The sequence below is a fragment of the Cornus florida genome, unplaced genomic scaffold (assembly GCF_030987335.1).
Source record: "Cornus florida cultivar Cherokee Brave unplaced genomic scaffold, ASM3098733v1 CherokeeBrave_3.0.0_Hap2_Chr02, whole genome shotgun sequence".
In the NCBI taxonomy this organism is placed as follows: domain Eukaryota; kingdom Viridiplantae; phylum Streptophyta; class Magnoliopsida; order Cornales; family Cornaceae; genus Cornus; species Cornus florida.
Genome location: NW_026775572.1, coordinates 36,021,231 through 36,041,007, shown reverse-complemented (window position 1 = coordinate 36,041,007; position 19,777 = coordinate 36,021,231). Strand labels below are relative to the sequence as shown.

Here is a 19,777-nt window from a genome sequence, read left to right as displayed (position 1 = left end):
TTTTGTTTCCGTAGTTTTTTTTTTTTTATCAAAGTAAAAGAAATTTTTAAGATTTGATTCATAATATTGTTAAATATTTACTTTGTTTATCTTCTCATTGTTTCTTTCTTTTATCTCAATGCCTTAGGATTTGGTTTCACAGAATTTTATAATAGCTACATATAAAACATTCAAATCCAATAAAAATTCTAGTGAAATGTGTAGTTTATTCTACACCAATGAGTGAGAACTCGTACAATTAATATACATATATAAGAGGAGCTGCATGTGTCAATGCCATTGCTCCTCACCTCATGACAAGTGAATTGCATGTATTTATTATCAGATTGTATACCTCTTTCTTATCTTCACAATTCATAAGTTTTCAATTTCTAATATAGTATTTTATCAGACCAAAAGTGTTTTGAGTTATTGAGTTAGTAGGAAGTTTGGATTCAATTATAATATATTATGTGATTTTCATTAGGGAATTGATATTTGCGCTCCAACAACCTCGTCTCACACTCCAGCTCCTTTTGTTGGTAAAATGAAAATACTAACAAATTGCCTTCTCCTTTGTTTTTGCAACTACGAATTGCCTTTTCGTTTATTTCCTCTTGTGATCTGTTCTCTCTCTTCCTCTTCCAAACCTTGCACCTAAATGTAATGAGATGCATTGAACTCCTAGAATTACTAGGAAATAAATTAACCTAACTATTCAACAATAATGCTTGAAACATTGAACCTACATATCCTGGCAATGACAATTATGACACTGCACTCGGACAGTATGTCGAGTGAACGTTGGAGGAAGCTAATATCCACGGTCAATGATTCGGGCATGTTTTGAAGTTGGGACTTAATTTAACAATGGCTATCAAATACTACAAGATTCCGGCTTATACTGAACCGGAGAAGATCTACTGGACGGCCAAGGCCATGGGTGACAAATTGACAATAGAACCTTAAATAAACGCGTTCAATATTACATGGATACTCAGAGTGTATTTGGGCTTCAATTTTCTGGTTAGGTTTCATTTCTGCATAACCCAGGAGGGGGATTGGGTATTTCGGGTTTGTATCAAAGATCAGATTGCTGATGCTTATATGGACATTATAGTGCATAGTGATGTTCTAGGGTTCTAGTCTACAACATGTATTTTGTGTTCATGGAAAGAGAAGGCAATCATGATCTGTGTCAACTTTTTTTTTATATCTGACACATTAACACACATGCTTTTGGTTATTAGAAAATAAGATCTTCTCATGGAGTAGAGAGGATACCGGGATCTTAAAAACATTTTATTCATAGAAAGGATACGAAGAAGAGAAACAAGACAACACTAATTTGTCTTCATGGTTAGTGGAGAGAGAGAAAGAACTGGTACTAGAGGAGAAAGAGAGAGCACAACAAAGCACAATAGGTGGAAGTTAGAAGTAGAGATGAGAGAGAGAGAATATATCACAGTAGATGGACTTTCATAGTTGATGTACAAGGAAAAAAAGCCACTTCGGTCTTATTAAATTTGGAGCGTGAATAACAGCTCCCTTTCCATTATCTTTTTTTTTTTTCATTTTTCAATTTTTTTTTTTTTTTTTGGAATCCAACCCAACTATTTAATGACAATAGTTGACATTTATTAACGAGAAAAAACTTCTCATAAATATAATCTCTCCAAAAAAGATCCGGACGCTCCACTACTATTCTTTTATAGCTGAAATGATAAATATAACCCTAAATTTTCCATTGAAAATAAAACTCCGTGGTTTTAAATAAATTAAAAGAGTTTTATAGCCGGATAGTAAACTACAAAATATAATATTTCACTCCTTTGAGCTTTCTATTAGCCCTATACCTCTTTGTGTTCCTTTATTTCCTTTTCTTCATAGTCAATGTTGATACATACCTGATGGAGTTTGCTCCTCCTCTCTCTCTCTCTAATTTTCCTTATTTGTTTCAAGTTCATCCCAGTTTTATCTAAACTCTTATCTCTCTTGTATTCCTAATTGATATGGTGTTGCTTTTTATTTGGTTTAATACAATGTTAATTTTTTTAGGGAGATAAAAGTGATTCAGGTGGAGTAGAGAGCGAAAGGAGTAGAGGAGAGGGAGACAAAAGGTGTCGTTGAAGGTTATTTTTGTCATTTTATTTATCAAGAAATATGAATGGAGCGCCTGAGGTACTTTTTGGAGCGCAAATAACACCTCCCTCTTCACTTCCATCACCCGGCCAGTAGATTAAAGGAAGATGCCCAACTCTTTAGCCAAATTAATGTGCTTCAATTCAGTGGTGCTTGAAAGGTGAATCCTTTAAGTGCCTTTTTGTTCAAATTTTAATTCAATTTCAAAAATTAGCAAAACAACCCACCACAATCAATGTTCTTCTGGGTTACCCAATGGATAGCTAGATAATCTTCCACAATTAAGACTATATATAGCCATACAACTCTGCAAGTTCTTCACATTGTTCACTGCCATCTTTTCAGTATTTTATTATATTTGTTCACTTCAATAGGAAATATAATAGAAGTGATGCATTCACTTTGGAGGCATTTTAAGAAAGTGGAAGTGGAGGGAAACGAAGACAGAATTAGCAACTTACCAAGCTGTCTTGTCGGCCATATCCTCTCTTTCCTTCCAACAAAGTATGCTGTGGCAACTAGTGTATTGTCAACAAAATGGAAGGATCTCTGGGCCTCAATCACTAATATGGACTTCGATGATGAGTTGCTACTCAAACCTATAAATCCTCAGACATGTACCAAAAGAAAGCTTCAGTCAGTGGAAATGAGCTTCATAAAGTTTGTCTGCCTCTCATACGCAATATGTCAGAGTTGCGTACATTCCGCCTGAGATGTACTCGCAGTTATGATGTTTCACATCTTAATGTTATGGTTTCGGCTGCACTAGCACGTAATCTGCATGAACTTCATCTTCTCTTCCTAATGGAAGACTATGAAATCTAAGATGAGCTGGCTCGTGAGGTTTTTACTTGTACAAGTCTGGTTGTACTTGAACTTGTTGGTATATTTGTTCTCAATGTCCCTACTTCGGTTTCTCTTCAGAATATCAAAATCCTCTTTGTTAGGGGACCTGAATTTTCGGATGATGAGTCAATTAATGGACTCTTTTCTGGCTGTCCTATGCTTGAAGAGTTGTCCATAAAAGAATGCGAATTAAAAAATATTAGTGTGTTTAACATTTCTTCTACTGCTCTCAAGAGTTTGATTATAGATTGCTGGTCTAAGGGTGGCTACAAGCTTGTACTTCATACACCAAATCTTCAAGATCTTGAGTATGAAGACCGTGTAGCAGAAGGCTATGCATTGAATAAATTAAATGCCTTTGTCAATGCCAACATTAGTTTTCTACGAAGAGACTTCCTGTCCATGATGGTTCTATGGAAGAACTTGTACCAGAATTTGTTAAAGGAATATCGAAAGTTCAGAGGCTCTGTGTATCAAATAATTATTCAATAAAGGTCAGATTGCTGAGCTCTGTTCGTCTATTTCTGATGATTTGTTCTATTTTTCTTTATGCCCAAATGTACTTTTTGGACCATTGGTGGCTTGCTTCAAATTTTTATTGACTTCGTTTTCTTTTTGCATGAAACCCTTCAGTTATGCAGTTCTCCGCTGCCAAAGTTTTTCCATTTAATTTGTTTGGATATTGGTGGTTATGTTGCATGGAATTTGCTACTGGATTTTCTTGAAAGCTCGCCACAATTGGAAACACTAATTTTTATGGTAAATCATTAAAGCTCAATTTGATTAATTTACTTATGCAATTAAATGAGAGTTGTTACAATTTATGTTTCTTTTCTGATAAGGGACTTTTGCAAGATAAATTTGAGGAAAACCAGACATGCAGTTGGTATCCACCTGAGAACATTTCTTCTTGTTTGTTGTTTCACCTCAAACAGATTGAAATAAATTGTTTTAGAGGGAAAAGTGACAAGGTGAAAATGGCAAAGTATTTCTTGAAGAATTCAAAAGTTCTAGAGAAACTGAAGTTTCATGCGTCTTCTTGGACTGATACAAAGTCGGCTGAGATTTGCATAGTACTGATGTCACCCAGGGGCTCTGAGAAATGTCGAGTTGTGATTTCTTGATATTTTCTTTTGAGCTCTATGTTGTATGGTTGGGGGGAAATAGGTGTGATTAACCAACTATGGTCTCTTTTTGTTTCCCTTATTACTTCTGCTTTTAAGTTCAAGTAGTAAAAAAAGACTACAACTAGTCCTATATGGTATATCTGGTGGCATAGGAATCAGGTTCTTCATGAAGGAGTCTCCAATAATGCGGCTAATATCCTCGGACCATTCTTTGAGATATGCTGATATCTGAATGGGGAATTGTTGTTGTTGTTGTTTGTATGTTGTTTGTTGCTGCTTTCTGGAAATGTTTCTTCCAGTGTTTGTTGTATCTTTGAGGAGTCATTCCCTCTATTGTTTGATTAATAAAATTGTCCAGTAAACTGGGCTCTTATGCAGGAAAAAAAAGGACAACTAGTTACTTCTGTTTAATTCATTGGTTATTGTTTAGTAACTATATATTTTAGCATATATCTTTTACCCAAAAAAAAAATCTATGTTCCAGAGGTGCTTCTGGAGTTTCAGCCTTCTATGTCTTCCGCATGTTATGCAAATACTACCTTATGATGAAAGCTTACATTTCATTTTATTTTCATGACCTAGGTTTAAGCTCCCATCTCTCACCTTCACTTTGCTGATGACACTCTTTTCCTATGTGAATCCAATCATTTGCAGCTCATGCTCCTTAAATGTATCTTTGGTTGTTTTGAGGCAGAGTCAGAAAAATTGACATAGAAACCGTAATTCTTAAGGAACTAAGTCACATAATTCTTCTAAACTGATGCGGCTTTCACACTCCGCGCGCTTCTGCTCTCAAGCGCTGTGCTAAAGAGTCCTATTCCCACTCTGTATAACTTTAATTTTGTCGCTTTTGCACTCCTGTTTTCACTCTCACTCCCACTCCACTTTTTGTAACTTAGTTCATGAACTAGTTGATAAAAAAACAGTTCTGTTTTAAAGCAAATGTTGAATGCTAGGGAACTCATTGATCGTTTGCAGCTTGATTTTGGTCAGGTCCACCGGACAGAATTGGCTCTCTAGCTCCAAAGTTGTCGATACTCTTTGGTGGTGCATTACATGCTCCTCATGCTTTGTTCCCCTCCTTTTTGTTCCTTTTGAGCAGCCTTGAAATCGGAGCTTTGTATAATTTTATAGGGTCACAACGTCCCGCCCCGCTTTTCTATTAGGTTTAATTTTAATTTGGAATGTGTACTGTTGCCATTGTAAAATATTTGTGATTTGAATTTTATGTTAAGTTATTATTGATAATGTTTTTTGTGTGGGTTGTATTCTTATACGATTGTGTTTGGGGAAAAAAATAAAAAATAAATAAGGAAAACATTTGCAAGTAAACGAGGCGAGGCGGATGTCCGCTGGATGAGAAAACAAAAACGAGGGCAGGGATGGGAATGGGGTGACAGGCCACCCCGTTTAGACGATTTTGGGCGGGTGCAAGACAAGGTATTTAAAACAGGGATGGGAGCGGGGAGGGTATTCCCGCCCCGCCCCCGTTGCTCCTGTTCTTAAGTTTTGTCCAAATTTTTCTGACTATTCTTAACGTTAATTAATGTATTATTTTCTAAATGCCCAAACTACACTTGACTGAAAAAAAAAAATGACTTGATATAATACCAAATGACCATTTCAACTAAATTTAATTGAACAAAACTACCATTTCTTATATCTACCCTTTTGGATTGTTTTTGCGGAGTTGAAAATAATTTTTTTGTAGATAGTTGAAGACAATTTTTTTTTTTTTTTTTTTTTTTTTTTCCTCCTTAGATCACGTGTATTGGCCCCACAACATGCATACCACTCAAGTTAGGAGTGCAGTTCAAGAGCAGTTCGAGAGCGAAATCTCAAGGACTTACCTCCTGAATCCCCTGCCAACGCTGCAATGCCCCTAGGTATAGTTACTATGCCTTCCTCCCTCGCCCCTGACTCAAACAATGATGAACTTCAATGGCTACTTTCCGTCGTTCAAAGCCACTTGTAACACATCTTGAATGGGAAGCATCATAGAAACAACAAAAAGAGGTTTTCAACACGAAAGATGGTCATCCAGAGGACCAAGCAAAGAAAACCCAGGAAATTGTACGTATTGACCCGGTCCCTTCCTTTTCTGTCTTATTAGGAAAATAGCTCCAGTGAAATGGATCAAATGCGGAACACTGCATGTATCGCTCTACCATACGAAATTCCCAAGACCATTTAAAGTCAAAAGGGGTGAATCCCAAAAGCGGCGGTTAAATCCTATGGTCCCTAAGGGAAGGTCCGAAAGTGAAAGCGAAAAACAGTCCTTAGCCCATAACACCTAATAGGCGCACAGCATCCGCAGATGCTTGTTAAGCAAGAATAGCAAGCGGTAGCGGGACGCTATGGGGGAAGGCCAGGGCGCCCTTTTGTAAAATAATTGTTTGTGGACAACTGAATACAAATTTTGTTTGAACAATGGGTTCTTGATGAATCAAATGCTGAATTATTATTAGCCAATGTGTATTTTTGGTGAATCATACTCCCTCTGTTTCATATTAGTTGTCAATCTTTCCATATTTTGTTATCCTAAAATAATAGTCCCGTTTTGAAAACAAATGCAATACGTTTTGCAACATTTCCAAACTACCCGCACACCTCATCATAATAATTGTTTACAACATATTTCAACCAATAAAATAATATTAAAATCCAATCACTAAAAAACTGATAATTTCAAATTTTGATAAGTAAACTGGGAAAGATATAGTATGAGTTCTTTATTCAATACTTTATTTTGACAACAAATGTGTTAAATTATAAGGTAAATTACACTACACCTCTCCTGAACTATGATCAGATTGTAAGAAATTCCCCACAAGTTAAGTAAAACCTCATGAACTATCATTTTGTTGTAAACCAACAATCAGCCGTTAACAAATAAAATAAAATTACCTTTTAACCCTAAAGTTGAATGACGTCGTTTTGAATCCCATCCAAGTTCAGCTGCTGACATGGCAAGTACAATGTCAATGTCCAATAAAAAAGCAACAGCACATCAACCTTATCACTTATCACAATTGTTTTTTTTTTTTTTCCTACGCCAAACAGTCCCTCCCCCTTCATCTGTTTCAGTGATGTTTTACAAACCTAGATTGCCTCCATCACGCATGCTGATTTTTCTCAGTAGTAAGTTGCCTCTATCACACACCACATCAATAAACCCAAATCATTGATATATGCCGAAACTCAATACCCTGCAATTTTCTGCACATATACCACAAGCATGTATGGTGTCTATATATATATATATATATTGCGATTTACGACCCACAAACCATCTACATCGTCCTCTAAAGCTCTTGCATTTTATGTGTTCATCAATATATTTATGCATATTATATATTTCCTTTTTAATTGGACCAACATGATCTTCCATCACTTCCCAGATCAAACTAGAACCATAAACCCATTTATTTGTCTATCGCATCAAAAGCCTTCCTTTGCGAAACCGCACGCCTCCGTCGGCATTGGCGAATCTTGTTGTGGCGGTACCAAGACCATCTCCATGATTTTTTCGGTGAACTGGCTTAGCTCCGACAAATTCCCCATTTTTTTATGCCTCATTTTGGTCTGATTCTCCTCGAATTTCAACAAAAATAAAAGAAAAAACCAAACTTGTCTATACATACACCTATGCTGAAATGATTATTTTGTATACTAATAAAGTTATTTGAGTCGTTTCTCTTGTTTAGTGATAATTTAATCATTTATAATATATTTCTTATAGGCAGACTTAACTCTGACTAAAGTTTAAGTTAATTTTTATTGAATTGTGCATATAATATGTATAAATCCAAGCATTAAATTTTTATTGAATTGTGCATATAATATGTATAAATCCAACGATTAATTCAACTGTGATTGGAATTTCCTCGATCCAACAGCTCTCCCATCAAGTACAGCACCACATGCGTAACTAATATAACTCTCCCTCAAGTTGTTGATTAAATTGGTGATGTGACATCATAACCACCGTAACTAACTTTACTAAGCATATGGAAGTCAATGAGCAAATATTATCCCACCAGTAACTGGAGAATACACGGCTAGAAAAAAATACTATGTGCACAGCAAAAACAGTGTAGATACTTGAAGTTCTTTTATTTATTTACATTTAGATTAAGTGTAAAAAAATTCACTCATAATACACAAAAATGTGTAATTATCCCACAGTTCTAAATTAACTTTACTTTATCATTTTTAAATAAAAAAAAACCAGGAAAGAGGCAAAATCATAAAATTACCCTTAATGTCATGACAATATTATACTATATCCCTGAGACAAATACACTCTTTAACACCTAAAACACACCCAAACCTTTAGACATCACCAAACACACTCATCCGCCCTCACTTGAATGATCAATCTTCACCCTCTCTTTCATTGAACCCACTCAAGCTCTCTCTAAAGGTCTTTGAGTCCCTCAATTCTATTTGATCTCACTGAATCTTTGCTTCCTTTATATTCATTCAATTATTAATACTAAAAATGAAATTCTTAAAAATGTCTTTTCGTTTAATTTCTTTTTTCTTTTAATACCAAAATCCCGGAAAGAATTACTGATTCGACCTTTGTAATAGTGTAAGTGCTGTACTGATAAGATTTCAAATTTTACCAATTACAGATTGTGAAATTTGAAGCACAACGGACACCAAAAAAAAAAATGGAAAAAATATGGAGAGGTAGAGAGAAAAAAAATATATTCAATCTGAAAAGTCCCTAACAAATCAATTTTAGAGAGAAAAAAATATTTGTGGAGGGAGACTGTTCAAAATTCAGAGAGAAAGATTGTCCCTAACAGAGATATTTTAGAGAGAGAAAAAAAAAATAGAGAGATTATTTAGAGAGAGACTATCGGCAATACATAAAAAAAATTTAGAGAGAAAAATATTTGAGAGAGAGAAATAATATTGCGGCCCCAAAGAGATAATTTAAAGGGATGGAAATAAATTAGAGAGAGATAAATAAAGAGATTTTTAGAGAGGAAAAAAAAAAAAATTAGAGAAATAGATTATGAAAATTTTCCTTAGACGGCTCTTGAAACACATCCAAACAAGTCCATTCAGTATTTAAATATATACAAAATTGGTAAGGGTATTCTTATCATACAAAAATGGCACTTTTGGGTTTTCAGGAAAAAAATAACATCACCAACAACTATATTTCAATGGATCTTTTCAATAGGGAGAAATTTGCTCAAAAGATGGATAAGACAAGGAGTTATATGCAATTTTTTTTTTTTTTTTTTTTTTTCTAATAAGGGTGTTTCTTGCTCATTCAAACATGTTTAAAAAAATAAATAAATAAATAAAAATAAAAAAGGCAAAAGTGCAAAAAAAAAACCCTTAACTATCAAGAAATTAAAAAATAACCACCTAAACTATCTTGGGTTGCAAATTAAACCTTCAACTATAAAAAAGGTTGCAAATAAGCCCATCTTGATTACCGGACCACATTTTTTGGCATCTAAAAGATCAAAATTACCAAAGAAACCTCACTTATTAATTTACATAAAAGTTATAAAATATCAAAAATGTACGATACCCAGAATACCCTAGAAAGGCCATTTTGTAACTAACCAATAGTTCAAGGATTTTTTTGCAATTTTGCCTAATAATAATAAAAAATATCAATAATAATATTATTATTATTATTATCAATAATAAATAATAATAGTAGTAGTAATAATAATAAGAATAATAATAATTAATAATAATAATAATGACTAGTATTATTATTATTATTTAAAAATAACAAAAATAAATTACTTGATTAGTTGTTTGATGGATCCATATGATTACAAACAGTTTTCACAAGCTCATAAATAATCAAAAATTATTTCAAATAATAATAATAATAATAAATAGTATAGTAGTAACAGCAGTGGTAGTAATAAATATTAAAATAACAAAAATAGATTGCTTAGTTGCAAGATATGTGAATCACTTTTAGAACCCTGTGAATTAACAATATGAATAATAATAATAATAACAGTAAGAAGAATAATAACTAATAATAATAATAACAATAGTACTAGTAGTGGTAATAGTAATAATAATTTAAAACAATAACACATAAATTATTTGATTAGTTGCTTGATGGACTCATATACCTATAAACAATTTTTGCAAGCTCATAAATTATAAAAAAAATTAAATAATAATAATAATAACAACTAATAATAATAATAGTAATGGTGGTGGTGGTACTAGTAATAATAATAATTGATAAGTAGAATTTAAATAAGCATACAAGATAAAGTGGTTCAACCGGGTAAAGATAACCTCGGAACAATTTCAAATTCAACGGAGCAGATTATCTCTCCAACTAATCTCCTCTGATCTGGCAATGAACAAACCTCCTCGAATCTCCAACGAACTGAGGAAAAGCGGGCTATAAGAACGAGACCCTACCAGTCAACCAGGTATGACAAAAACGATATATTAAATTCCTGCCTTTCTTTTAGAGCTCCGGTAACTAACTTAATATTCAGAGAGCTCTTGGCAGACACTATACCGGTATCGTTAAGATTCATCGATCTTCTACTCTCCTCTTTGCAGGAAAACAGTGTCGTACCGAGCCGCGCGGATTTCTTCCCCCAGCAATAATAATTTAAAATAACAACAACAACAACAACAACAACAAAAAAAAAAAAAAAAAAAAAAAAAAAAAAAAAAAAAAAACCCCTATTAATATTATTGTTATTGTTATTGATCAACGGGTCGGTGACCTAGCGGTATCAGGCCCTTACTTCCCAAAGGGAGATCAAGGGTTTAAGCCTCAGTAGAGGCATGTGTGTGTGAGTACCAACTATGAAAAAAAATATATATATTATTATTGTTATTGTTATTATTATTATTATTACTATTAATATTATTATTAATACTATTCTTATTACTATAATTACTAATGGAGTTTTAGAGAGAGAGAGAGAGAGATTGAGTAGAAATACGAGATAATGGCTACAAATGGGGGTATGATGTGTGTCAAAATATACCACTCACAATAGTACGAATCTTTGCAGGATATGTGATACCCCTCGACTTCGAGACATGGATTGATCAGGCCCTAGCCCAAACTCGAAGGAATACCCAACAATTAATACTTAAGTGAACACAGAATACAAAAAGATTTAAGAAATAAACCATAAGCTGAACGAATTCTAAATATAAAATCCTTAAACGTTAAAGATTAATATAATCCCAAACTTCCAAAACATTAAATATGTACAACTCGAGAATCCATCTAGTGGACCCTTAAAAATCCCAATCCAAAGTAAAGTGCGGAAACAAAATCCAAAACTAAAACATAAAGGGAAATCCTACGGAATCGGAGGAATGAGTGACTGTCTTTGCTCAGCACGATTAAGCTCTAAGGCTAGAACCGTCGAACACCTGAAAAATAAGAGTGGGTCAGGCCCACGAACAAGTTCTATTCTAACTACAATCCAAATAGAGACCCGATACGCAGATACATCCTAGATATCTCAACAATATATATCTAGTCCATACATATATATATATATATATATATTCACACTAAGGGATCTCACTGGACTACAAAAGGGGTCTCAACCTGAATAGAAGGCAACATGCAAAACGCAGCCAGAGGTGGGCATGAGTACCTAGACCTAACAGGGTACACTTCAACAGTCATAGCTAGCTATGCATCCCACTGCATATATGCTCCCTAGCCAACAATACTGAAACTCAAGCTCATATCGTGGTACCATAGTCATATATATTTAAAGTCTGTCCAAAACCAAAGTATATCATTCAATTGTTCATTGATCTGACATAAAATTAACTAATCCAGTTAGTCAATCAACTTATTCAGTTGATCTAACTTAACCACAAATAATTAATAATCCAGGTAGTCACTCAACTTACTCAGTTGATCTGACTTAAATATAAGTAGGATTTAGTTTTACAATCCATTCCCTTATTCCAAAGTAGGTAGAACTTAGCGTTTGGAGCTAAACCATCCCTATAGGGATTGCAATGGGGCTAGGTGGGGCGGGGATTCCATTCCCCATCCCCGATGCATTTTTCATTTCCCATCCCCGCTTAAAATTTTGTCAAAATCCCCATACCCGCCCCAGCCCCCGACACCTTATCCCCGTCCCCGCCCCGCCTCGCCCCCTAGCCCATAATTTTTTTTATTAAAAAAAAACACATTTTTTCTTATTTTCATATATATAATAAATTATTATGTGTAAAGGTATATTAGTAACTTCACACTTAATCGGGGTGGGGCGGGGCAGGGCGGGTTTACCCCATCCCCGCCCCTGGCCCCGCCCCCAGCGGGGATTCATAATTTGCCCCTATCCCCATTCCTATTTAGCTAAAAGGATCCTCATCCCCGCTATAAACGGGGAGGGGCGGGGCACCGGCGGGGATGGGGAATTTGCCATTCCTATATCCCTAATATGCCACCGTCTCATACCAGTGCATACAATCCATAACATCCGTGTAATTACAGAACATAATATAATAGTTCAGCAATTTAAAGTCCAAAACATAAATTCGTAATTGACAGAACAAAGTTTAATAGCTCAGCAATTAAAATCCAATACATTAATCCATGTCATTGCAGAACAAAATTTAATATTTCAACAATTAGAATCTAAAGTAAGTATAGATCAAGTCTGATAAATCAATGACCCTATTGAGCATCCAAACCAAGGTTTATAATCATGCTATAGTCCTTTAAATTGCTAAAATAAAATAAAGCAATTAAATCCCTTCTATCCTTTAACAGCATGCAAAGTTGTTTACTTTCCTACTATTCAATCCATTAGCATAAAGGTTTAAATTATGCCATAAGAGGTTTTAATATTACATAAAACTAGTATTTAGCACCCCCCCCCCCCCCCCCCCCCCCAGTAAAGTCCCAAAATAATTCGGAAAGAACAAATCGTCTAAACCGTGCCCAGAAAAATTCCAGAATGTTGTAACATAAGAGAGCCTTCTCTCAAAACTTGAGAGCAGGCTCTGTCCAAGCATGGAGCCGGCTCCATGCACCTTAGAGCCAGCTCTAGAGGGGTGGGAGCCAGCTTTCTAACCCTTAGATCTGGATCTTCACTTGAGGGAGCCGGCTCCCACTTCCATGGAGCCGGCTCTCTCCCTCTCTGAGAGCCCTGAACCGTTTCTTTCCTTCTGCCTCGTCTCCGGCCACTTCTAACCATTCTGTTCTTCATTAATACTGAACTTCAGAGTCTAAATTATATCCAGTGTCATCCCAATCATTTATTTAAAACAATTTGCATTAAAAACAACAATGAAAACAGTTACCAATTCATTATGCTTTAAAATCAGACAATCAAAACCAAATTTGCAAGAACTATACCAAATCAAATTAAACACATACAGGCGATTAATTTTACCTATACTAAGCATGCAAGATTCATTTAATGTCCGATTAAAATCCTAGAGATCACCTAGGCATGCACAGAATACATGTCAAGGGGAGAGAGAAAGAATAAAACTTGCCTGTGAGATTTTGAATCAAAATCTCGTCGCCGTCTTCCTAAGTTTTCCGACGACGTCCATTCACTGTCAACTTTCTACTGCTCTGGTTTAAATCCACAAGCAAAACCTTCCCTCCTCCTAGGTCCGTCCTTTAATCCACAGCCAAAACCCCAACTGTAATCTCTCTGTTTTTCTCACAATTCCCTGTTACGTCTCTCTGCCTCCACTGTGCCTTGAATAGGGTTCTAAAACCCTAGGCAGACTTATTACATATATTTATAGGCACAAATAAAAACCTAGGTCCAATTGTAATTAGAGACGGAAAACCTAACTAAACCCTAGTTGGCTAATACGTGATTTCATAAAAGAATAAAACCCTAATTTAACATTAATAATTAACAACACTAATTTAATCAAATAACCCAATTAACTTATTTAAATAATTACATAATACAATTAAACCATTTAAACAATTAAAACAATTAATTCAATTAAAGAAAATAAATAATACAATTAAATAACACAAGAAGTAAAACGATTAGGCAAATAAGCAAATAATCAACTAAAAATGCTAAAAATGCAATAAAATAATAATTAAAATGCCGAGACTATCATTTTAAAATTAGAGGTATTACATGATAAGACTATATAGAGGGTGTCAAACCCACAGAGAGATGAGTGTTTACCATTTTATTTCAAATTAATCCGATTTTGATTCAGAGATAAAAGATGTTTTGATTGATTGTTTGTCACGAATATAAACTAAAATTAAACTAAATTAAGGTAAATAGATCAAAGAGAAAGAGTCTTAGGGCTTGACTTTACCACGAAACTTGTACTATGGTCAACTGTTCAACCTTGGGATTTCATCAATTTATATATCATATGAATTAAACTCAGTAACATTAATTTAATTCGGTTTTAAAGAAAGATGTTTCATGAATTTCAATTAATTATAACCTATCTGCGGTTAGCATGAACTATCCACCTACCTACTTCTAACTACTTCTAACCAATTTTGCAGTACAATTCATCATTCATGAAAAACGTTGGAATACTATTGCATGATCTCCATTGTAATGTCAAGAAGCCCTTATGCCGCCGTCTCGTCCATTAATAATGGGTTGAGAATAATTTAAGAACAATTATATCTAAGACAAGGTAATAAGTACTCAAAAACTATTATTTCATTAAAATACCAATTGATGTGACTCAATTACTCATAATCATGCAATCAAAATATATAAATCATTAAATTTCCAAAGTTAAAACAATCAAACCATAGTACTTAGATCGGGTTACATCAATGCCCTAAGAGAGGAATTAGTTACTCATGACGATGCAAGATATCATCTGTGTTATTGTAGTTTTCATCGTCATGGACTGCACTTCTCGTCTCGAGATCTTCATCTTCTAGCACTATAGAAACCCTAAAAACCGCCACCACAATATGAGAGAATTCAGAATAAATCGAGAGAGTTTTTTTGTGGCCTTGTGCCTCATTTTATAGAAGAATTAGCTTCTATTAAGGTTCTGATGGGCTTTTAGGTTTTCTGGTGTCATCTGGCCCATCTTGGATGAAATAGGACTTAAATAAGACAAATCCCGCATCTAAAAAGTTTGACTTATCATCAAGGGCTTGAGCTTAAAAACTTGGGCTTGAACTTTCAGGAATAAGGCTCGAGCTTTCAGGAACAGGGCCCGAGCCCTAACATCTATATTTAGCCAAATTACTTCAAATTTTTTCCAAAACGTCTTTTTCATCAACACTTAGAATATTTTTGGATTAATTTCTTCTTTAACAGTGCTCGATCCTTTCTTCATGGTGCTCGAGCCCTAGGTCTTGGGCTCGAGCTTCTTGCGTGTAGGCTCGAGCTTTTTGGCTGTAGGCTCGAGCTCCTTGGAAAACTGCTCGATCCCTTGAGTTCTGGCACGAGGTCCTGGAAGCTTAGTTTTTTTTTTTAAATAACTTTTCACATTCCGACACCTAATGTGCTCGAGCTCTTAGGCAAAGGCTAGAGCACTCTGAGATTAGGCTCAAGCTCTGGAGATCAGGGCTCGAGCTTTACTGCCTTAATGGATTTTCTTGTTTCTTTCTGCTATGCTTGACTTATATAACTGAGGCTTGAGCCTTGGCACTTGAATGCTTCTAATTTTCACCATTTTGACTCTCGGCTTGCTTCGGATGATCGACAACGACTCTCTATGCTTCGATATCAGTCTTTTCATTTTAAAGTCCCGATTTTAACCATTTCCTTGGGAAAGTACCTACAAACACGAAATAAACATAAATCAATTTAAAATAAAAGTATCACTTAAGGACTTAACATACGTATATTTAGGAGATCGAATATGCAATATTTAGCGCTCATCAGGGTATAATAGTTTTGTTATTTTTATATTATTATTATTATTATTATTATTACTACTACTACTAATTGCAAAAAAAAATAATAATAATAAATAAATAAAATCCAACCCTGAATTTTTGGTTAGTTGCAAGATGGTCCCTGAAGGGTATTATGGGTATAATAGATTTTTATATATTTTATAATAACTTTTATATAGATAAATAAGTGTGGGTATTTTGATAATTTTGACCATCTGAATGCTAAAAAATATGGTCCGGTGATTGGGATGGGCTTATTTGTAATCTTTTGTATAGTTGAGGGTTTGATTTACGACCCGAGATAGTCCAGTGAGTTACTTTTCACTTTCTTGATAGTTCAGGAGGTATTTTTTTTACACTTTTGCCTAAATTTTTTGTACTAAAAAAATAAAATTTATTTTATGAGTAACAAACAAAACAATCCATAAGTGGCACTTTTTAATCTTATTACATTTTCTTTTTGGGTTAATGTAATTTTTGTTGAAACATGGACTTGAAAGACTTCAAGTGCATAAAACTAGACTGGTTTAATGTAACGGGCGGACGCTTGCTCATTTACACAAAAGCTTAAGTGATTATATAGTGCTGCATACCCACCTATTTATATTCATTTCACTTCTCAACCAGATCCAATGTGGAAAAAGTATCCCTTGTAACATTATCCTCCATCTGAACTCGTAACACCCTCGTTGCGGTTGGGTCACTATGCCTACCCGGGTAACTCACCCAAACGCCCTGAGTTTGTCTCTAATACTAACTGTAATAGGTGAGCGATTGCCCATTTACGCGAAAACTTAGAACTCATTTAGGATTACTTCTCTACTGCTTAAAATCTCTTTTATTTTGAAAAATTGCGTTTAGATGTGTTTGGTAACCATTATAAGTACTTTAAATGATTATCAAATTTAGTTCAGTAGGGCGTTTGAATGAAACTATAATTTTGAGCTTATAAATCTGCATTCTAAGTAGAGATTGAATATTTTTGATAACTTTTTTTAATTAGACAATTTTATTTTTTATAAGGACAATTACCCCTTCTTAATAAAGTTACGGTTATTAAATATGATAATATCATATTAAAGAATACTATTATAAAATTAACAATAAAAGTGTTTAAAAAAAATTTGTTACCAAATAAATAAAAAAATAATTTAATTGTGAAAAGTACTTCTTATAATATGTCACCAAATATCTAACATATTTTTTACATATCGCAATTTTTTAACAGTTCTATTGATAAAAGCATTTCCTATTTCAACAATAATTTCAAAATATTTTTAAACTATTAAATAATATTATGTAACCCTCAATTGATACCCATGTCACGGCTCATAAAGTGTACGCTAACATTAAACCAGTACACGCACAGGATCACAATGAAAACATGTTGGGCTTGGTAGTTTTTATTGGAACGTTTGGACATTAAAACATGTTGTCAGATTTTACTTACCCCACCTAAAAACAAAATTGGTTGTCAGATTTCGCATTTGTAGCTTTCAACAAGTGGATAACATGTCAGATTTCAAAATTGGAGCTTTCAACAAGTCGTCATCAAAGTTATGGACAATGGGTCCCTTCTCACCTTCGCAGAAAGTCCCTTCAAACCTAAAATGCCAAAAATAATTCCTACTGCAAAGTTAATGTGAAGCTTAAGGTTTGATGTTTAGACACTGAAAAATTTTACATGATTCAGAATTATATAGTCATTTTCATGGGTAGATAAATGTGTTAAATTTATTTAAATTTTTACTTACCTATTGTATTATTTTGTTAGGCACATGCGTGATACGACTGTTCAATTCCTTCCTTCTATCAAATACTTATTTTACATTTTTAATTCAAAAGATTAAAATTTCATTAATTTAAATTAACCTGAATTAATACTTTAATATGTTTGCAAAAACCATATTTTCCAAATAGAGAAGGCATACCCAAAATCATACTAATTGTTGTCATGTCCTTACGTGGGGACCAATGGCTAACATGCCACTTTCTGCAACAAGGATTGTTCAGAAAATATGAGAATCGGGTCAATTTCGTTAGTGATACAAAAATGGATTAACTTTTTTAAATAATTTTAATAAATAGAGTAAGGAACGAAGTCAAAAAATAAGATGAGTAGAGTAAGAATGAATTTTTTTAATAATTTTAAAGGGGCAATAGTAATATTTTATGAATGTATAATTAAAAAAATTAAATTAACAAGGATAAATTACTATATATATATATATAGGAGGGGGGAGCAATTGCCCCTCCTAAAATACGTGTAAGCTTGGTCTGTGGATAGAGTCCAACATTGACTTTTGTTAACTTTTAATAAAAACAAATATTTAGTATTTATCTCAATCCATTATTAATTGTCACGTCAATATATTTTTATTATTGATAGGCAAATTGATTATTTTTCTTGATAAAGTCATTTGACTCTAAAGTCAATCAAAGTTTATATAAGATTAATGAAATTTATGTGGAAATGCGAAACTGTCAAAGGTAGTTCAAATAAATGTTTTTGTTAATGGCCTTAAATCCTCTGCCAGCCTCTTTTGGTGATGAGTGGACAACAAATGTTGACCTAGTTAGTTAGTCGGTATGAAGAAATGGTTAACCCAATTGACATTGTCATACACGAGCTAACATTAGTCTTAAACCTAGTTGACTTGGTTTTTACTTTTATCAAATATATATACATATATATATATATATGTATATATATATAATTATATATACATGTTAGGTACAAGAAAATTCTTAGAAAATACTTTTGCTTTGTCAACATCGAGAATACTAATTGAACACTTGACATTACATATCCCTTTTAAATGATTGAAGTGTTTAAATGTAAAATGAGAGTGATAATTTACCTGAATGACATCCTAATTTATGTGTGAATAGAATTAGATTCCAGAATTGGAATAATTGCATAAATTAATACTGTAAAAAAAAAAGTCTTCTTTAGTTCTTATCCTTTCAATACCCAATTAGCGTAGCTCACTCATTATTTTTTGAGGCTGACGTATTTAATGTTTTCACTTTTGAAATTCCAAAATTGACCCTCTTATATATAAAGATTTACAGAATATTTCAGATTTTGTAAATAATATGGGAAATACATAATTTTTGTATAAAATTTTTCAAAATTATACCTTTTATTTTGAGACACCCAAAAAGAGAAAGGGGGCATACTTATTAACTTTAATACAAGTCGAGAAAGAGCAAATCTAGTCACAAAATTTAATTTAGTGATACAGATCTCCTCCTGTATGCAACAAAATAAGTGTTATTAAATTTTTTTTTTTTTTTTTAGAAACATGGAACTTCCCTGGGCATGGTCCCTGAGTGACCCACCCCAAGCTACAAACTGATGATACTATAACCGGCCCCTCAACTACAGCACCGGTTAAATCAAGAAAATTGAAAGGCTTGATAGGAGTCGAACACTGACCAAGTAAATTCTAGCCCCGAACTCCTACCATCACTGTCAAACCTCCGGAAGCTAAGTGTTATTAATTTGGTACACGGTATAGAGCCGTAATATAATAACTACATTAAATTTTATATCTGTATGTTAAAATGATAGTGCACATATGATGGAATCCTCTTTCCATAAAGAAATGATTTAATTCTTGAAATTTTTTTTTTGATAGCCTTACTATCTAAAATGAGATTCGTTCATGTCAATTCCAAATGATGCTATACCTTTAATCTACCATATCTACCCTTTTAAACTCGATAATTTGACTTAATTAATTTGTTTCAAAAACAAATTCCTTTTAAATCAAGTTGGTAGGGTCAACAACTAGTTCCTTCC

General features: G+C 33.7%; 1 protein-coding gene across 1 annotated transcript; it reads left to right on the top strand.

Moving 5' to 3' along the window:
- Positions 1–2,736: 2,736 nt before the first annotated feature.
- LOC132296039 (F-box/FBD/LRR-repeat protein At3g26920-like) lies at positions 2,737–4,091 on the top strand. The gene is made up of 4 exons (XM_059794284.1): positions 2,737–2,874; positions 3,046–3,375; positions 3,601–3,726; positions 3,810–4,091. Exons 1-4 carry the CDS (start codon positions 2,737–2,739, stop codon positions 4,089–4,091), a joined length of 876 nt encoding a protein of 291 aa, XP_059650267.1.
- Positions 4,092–19,777: the final 15,686 nt, after the last annotated feature.

Coding starts and splice junctions, on each gene's coding strand:
- LOC132296039 (XM_059794284.1), top strand. CDS start 2,737: ATGTACCAAAAGAAAGCTTCAGTCAGTGGAAATGAGCTTCATAAAGTT. Junction 2,875..3,045: donor TTTCACATCTTAATGTTATG/GTTTCGGCTGCA, acceptor GTTTCTCTTCAG/AATATCAAAATCCTCTTTGT. Junction 3,727..3,809: donor TGGAAACACTAATTTTTATG/GTAAATCATTAA, acceptor TTTTCTGATAAG/GGACTTTTGCAAGATAAATT.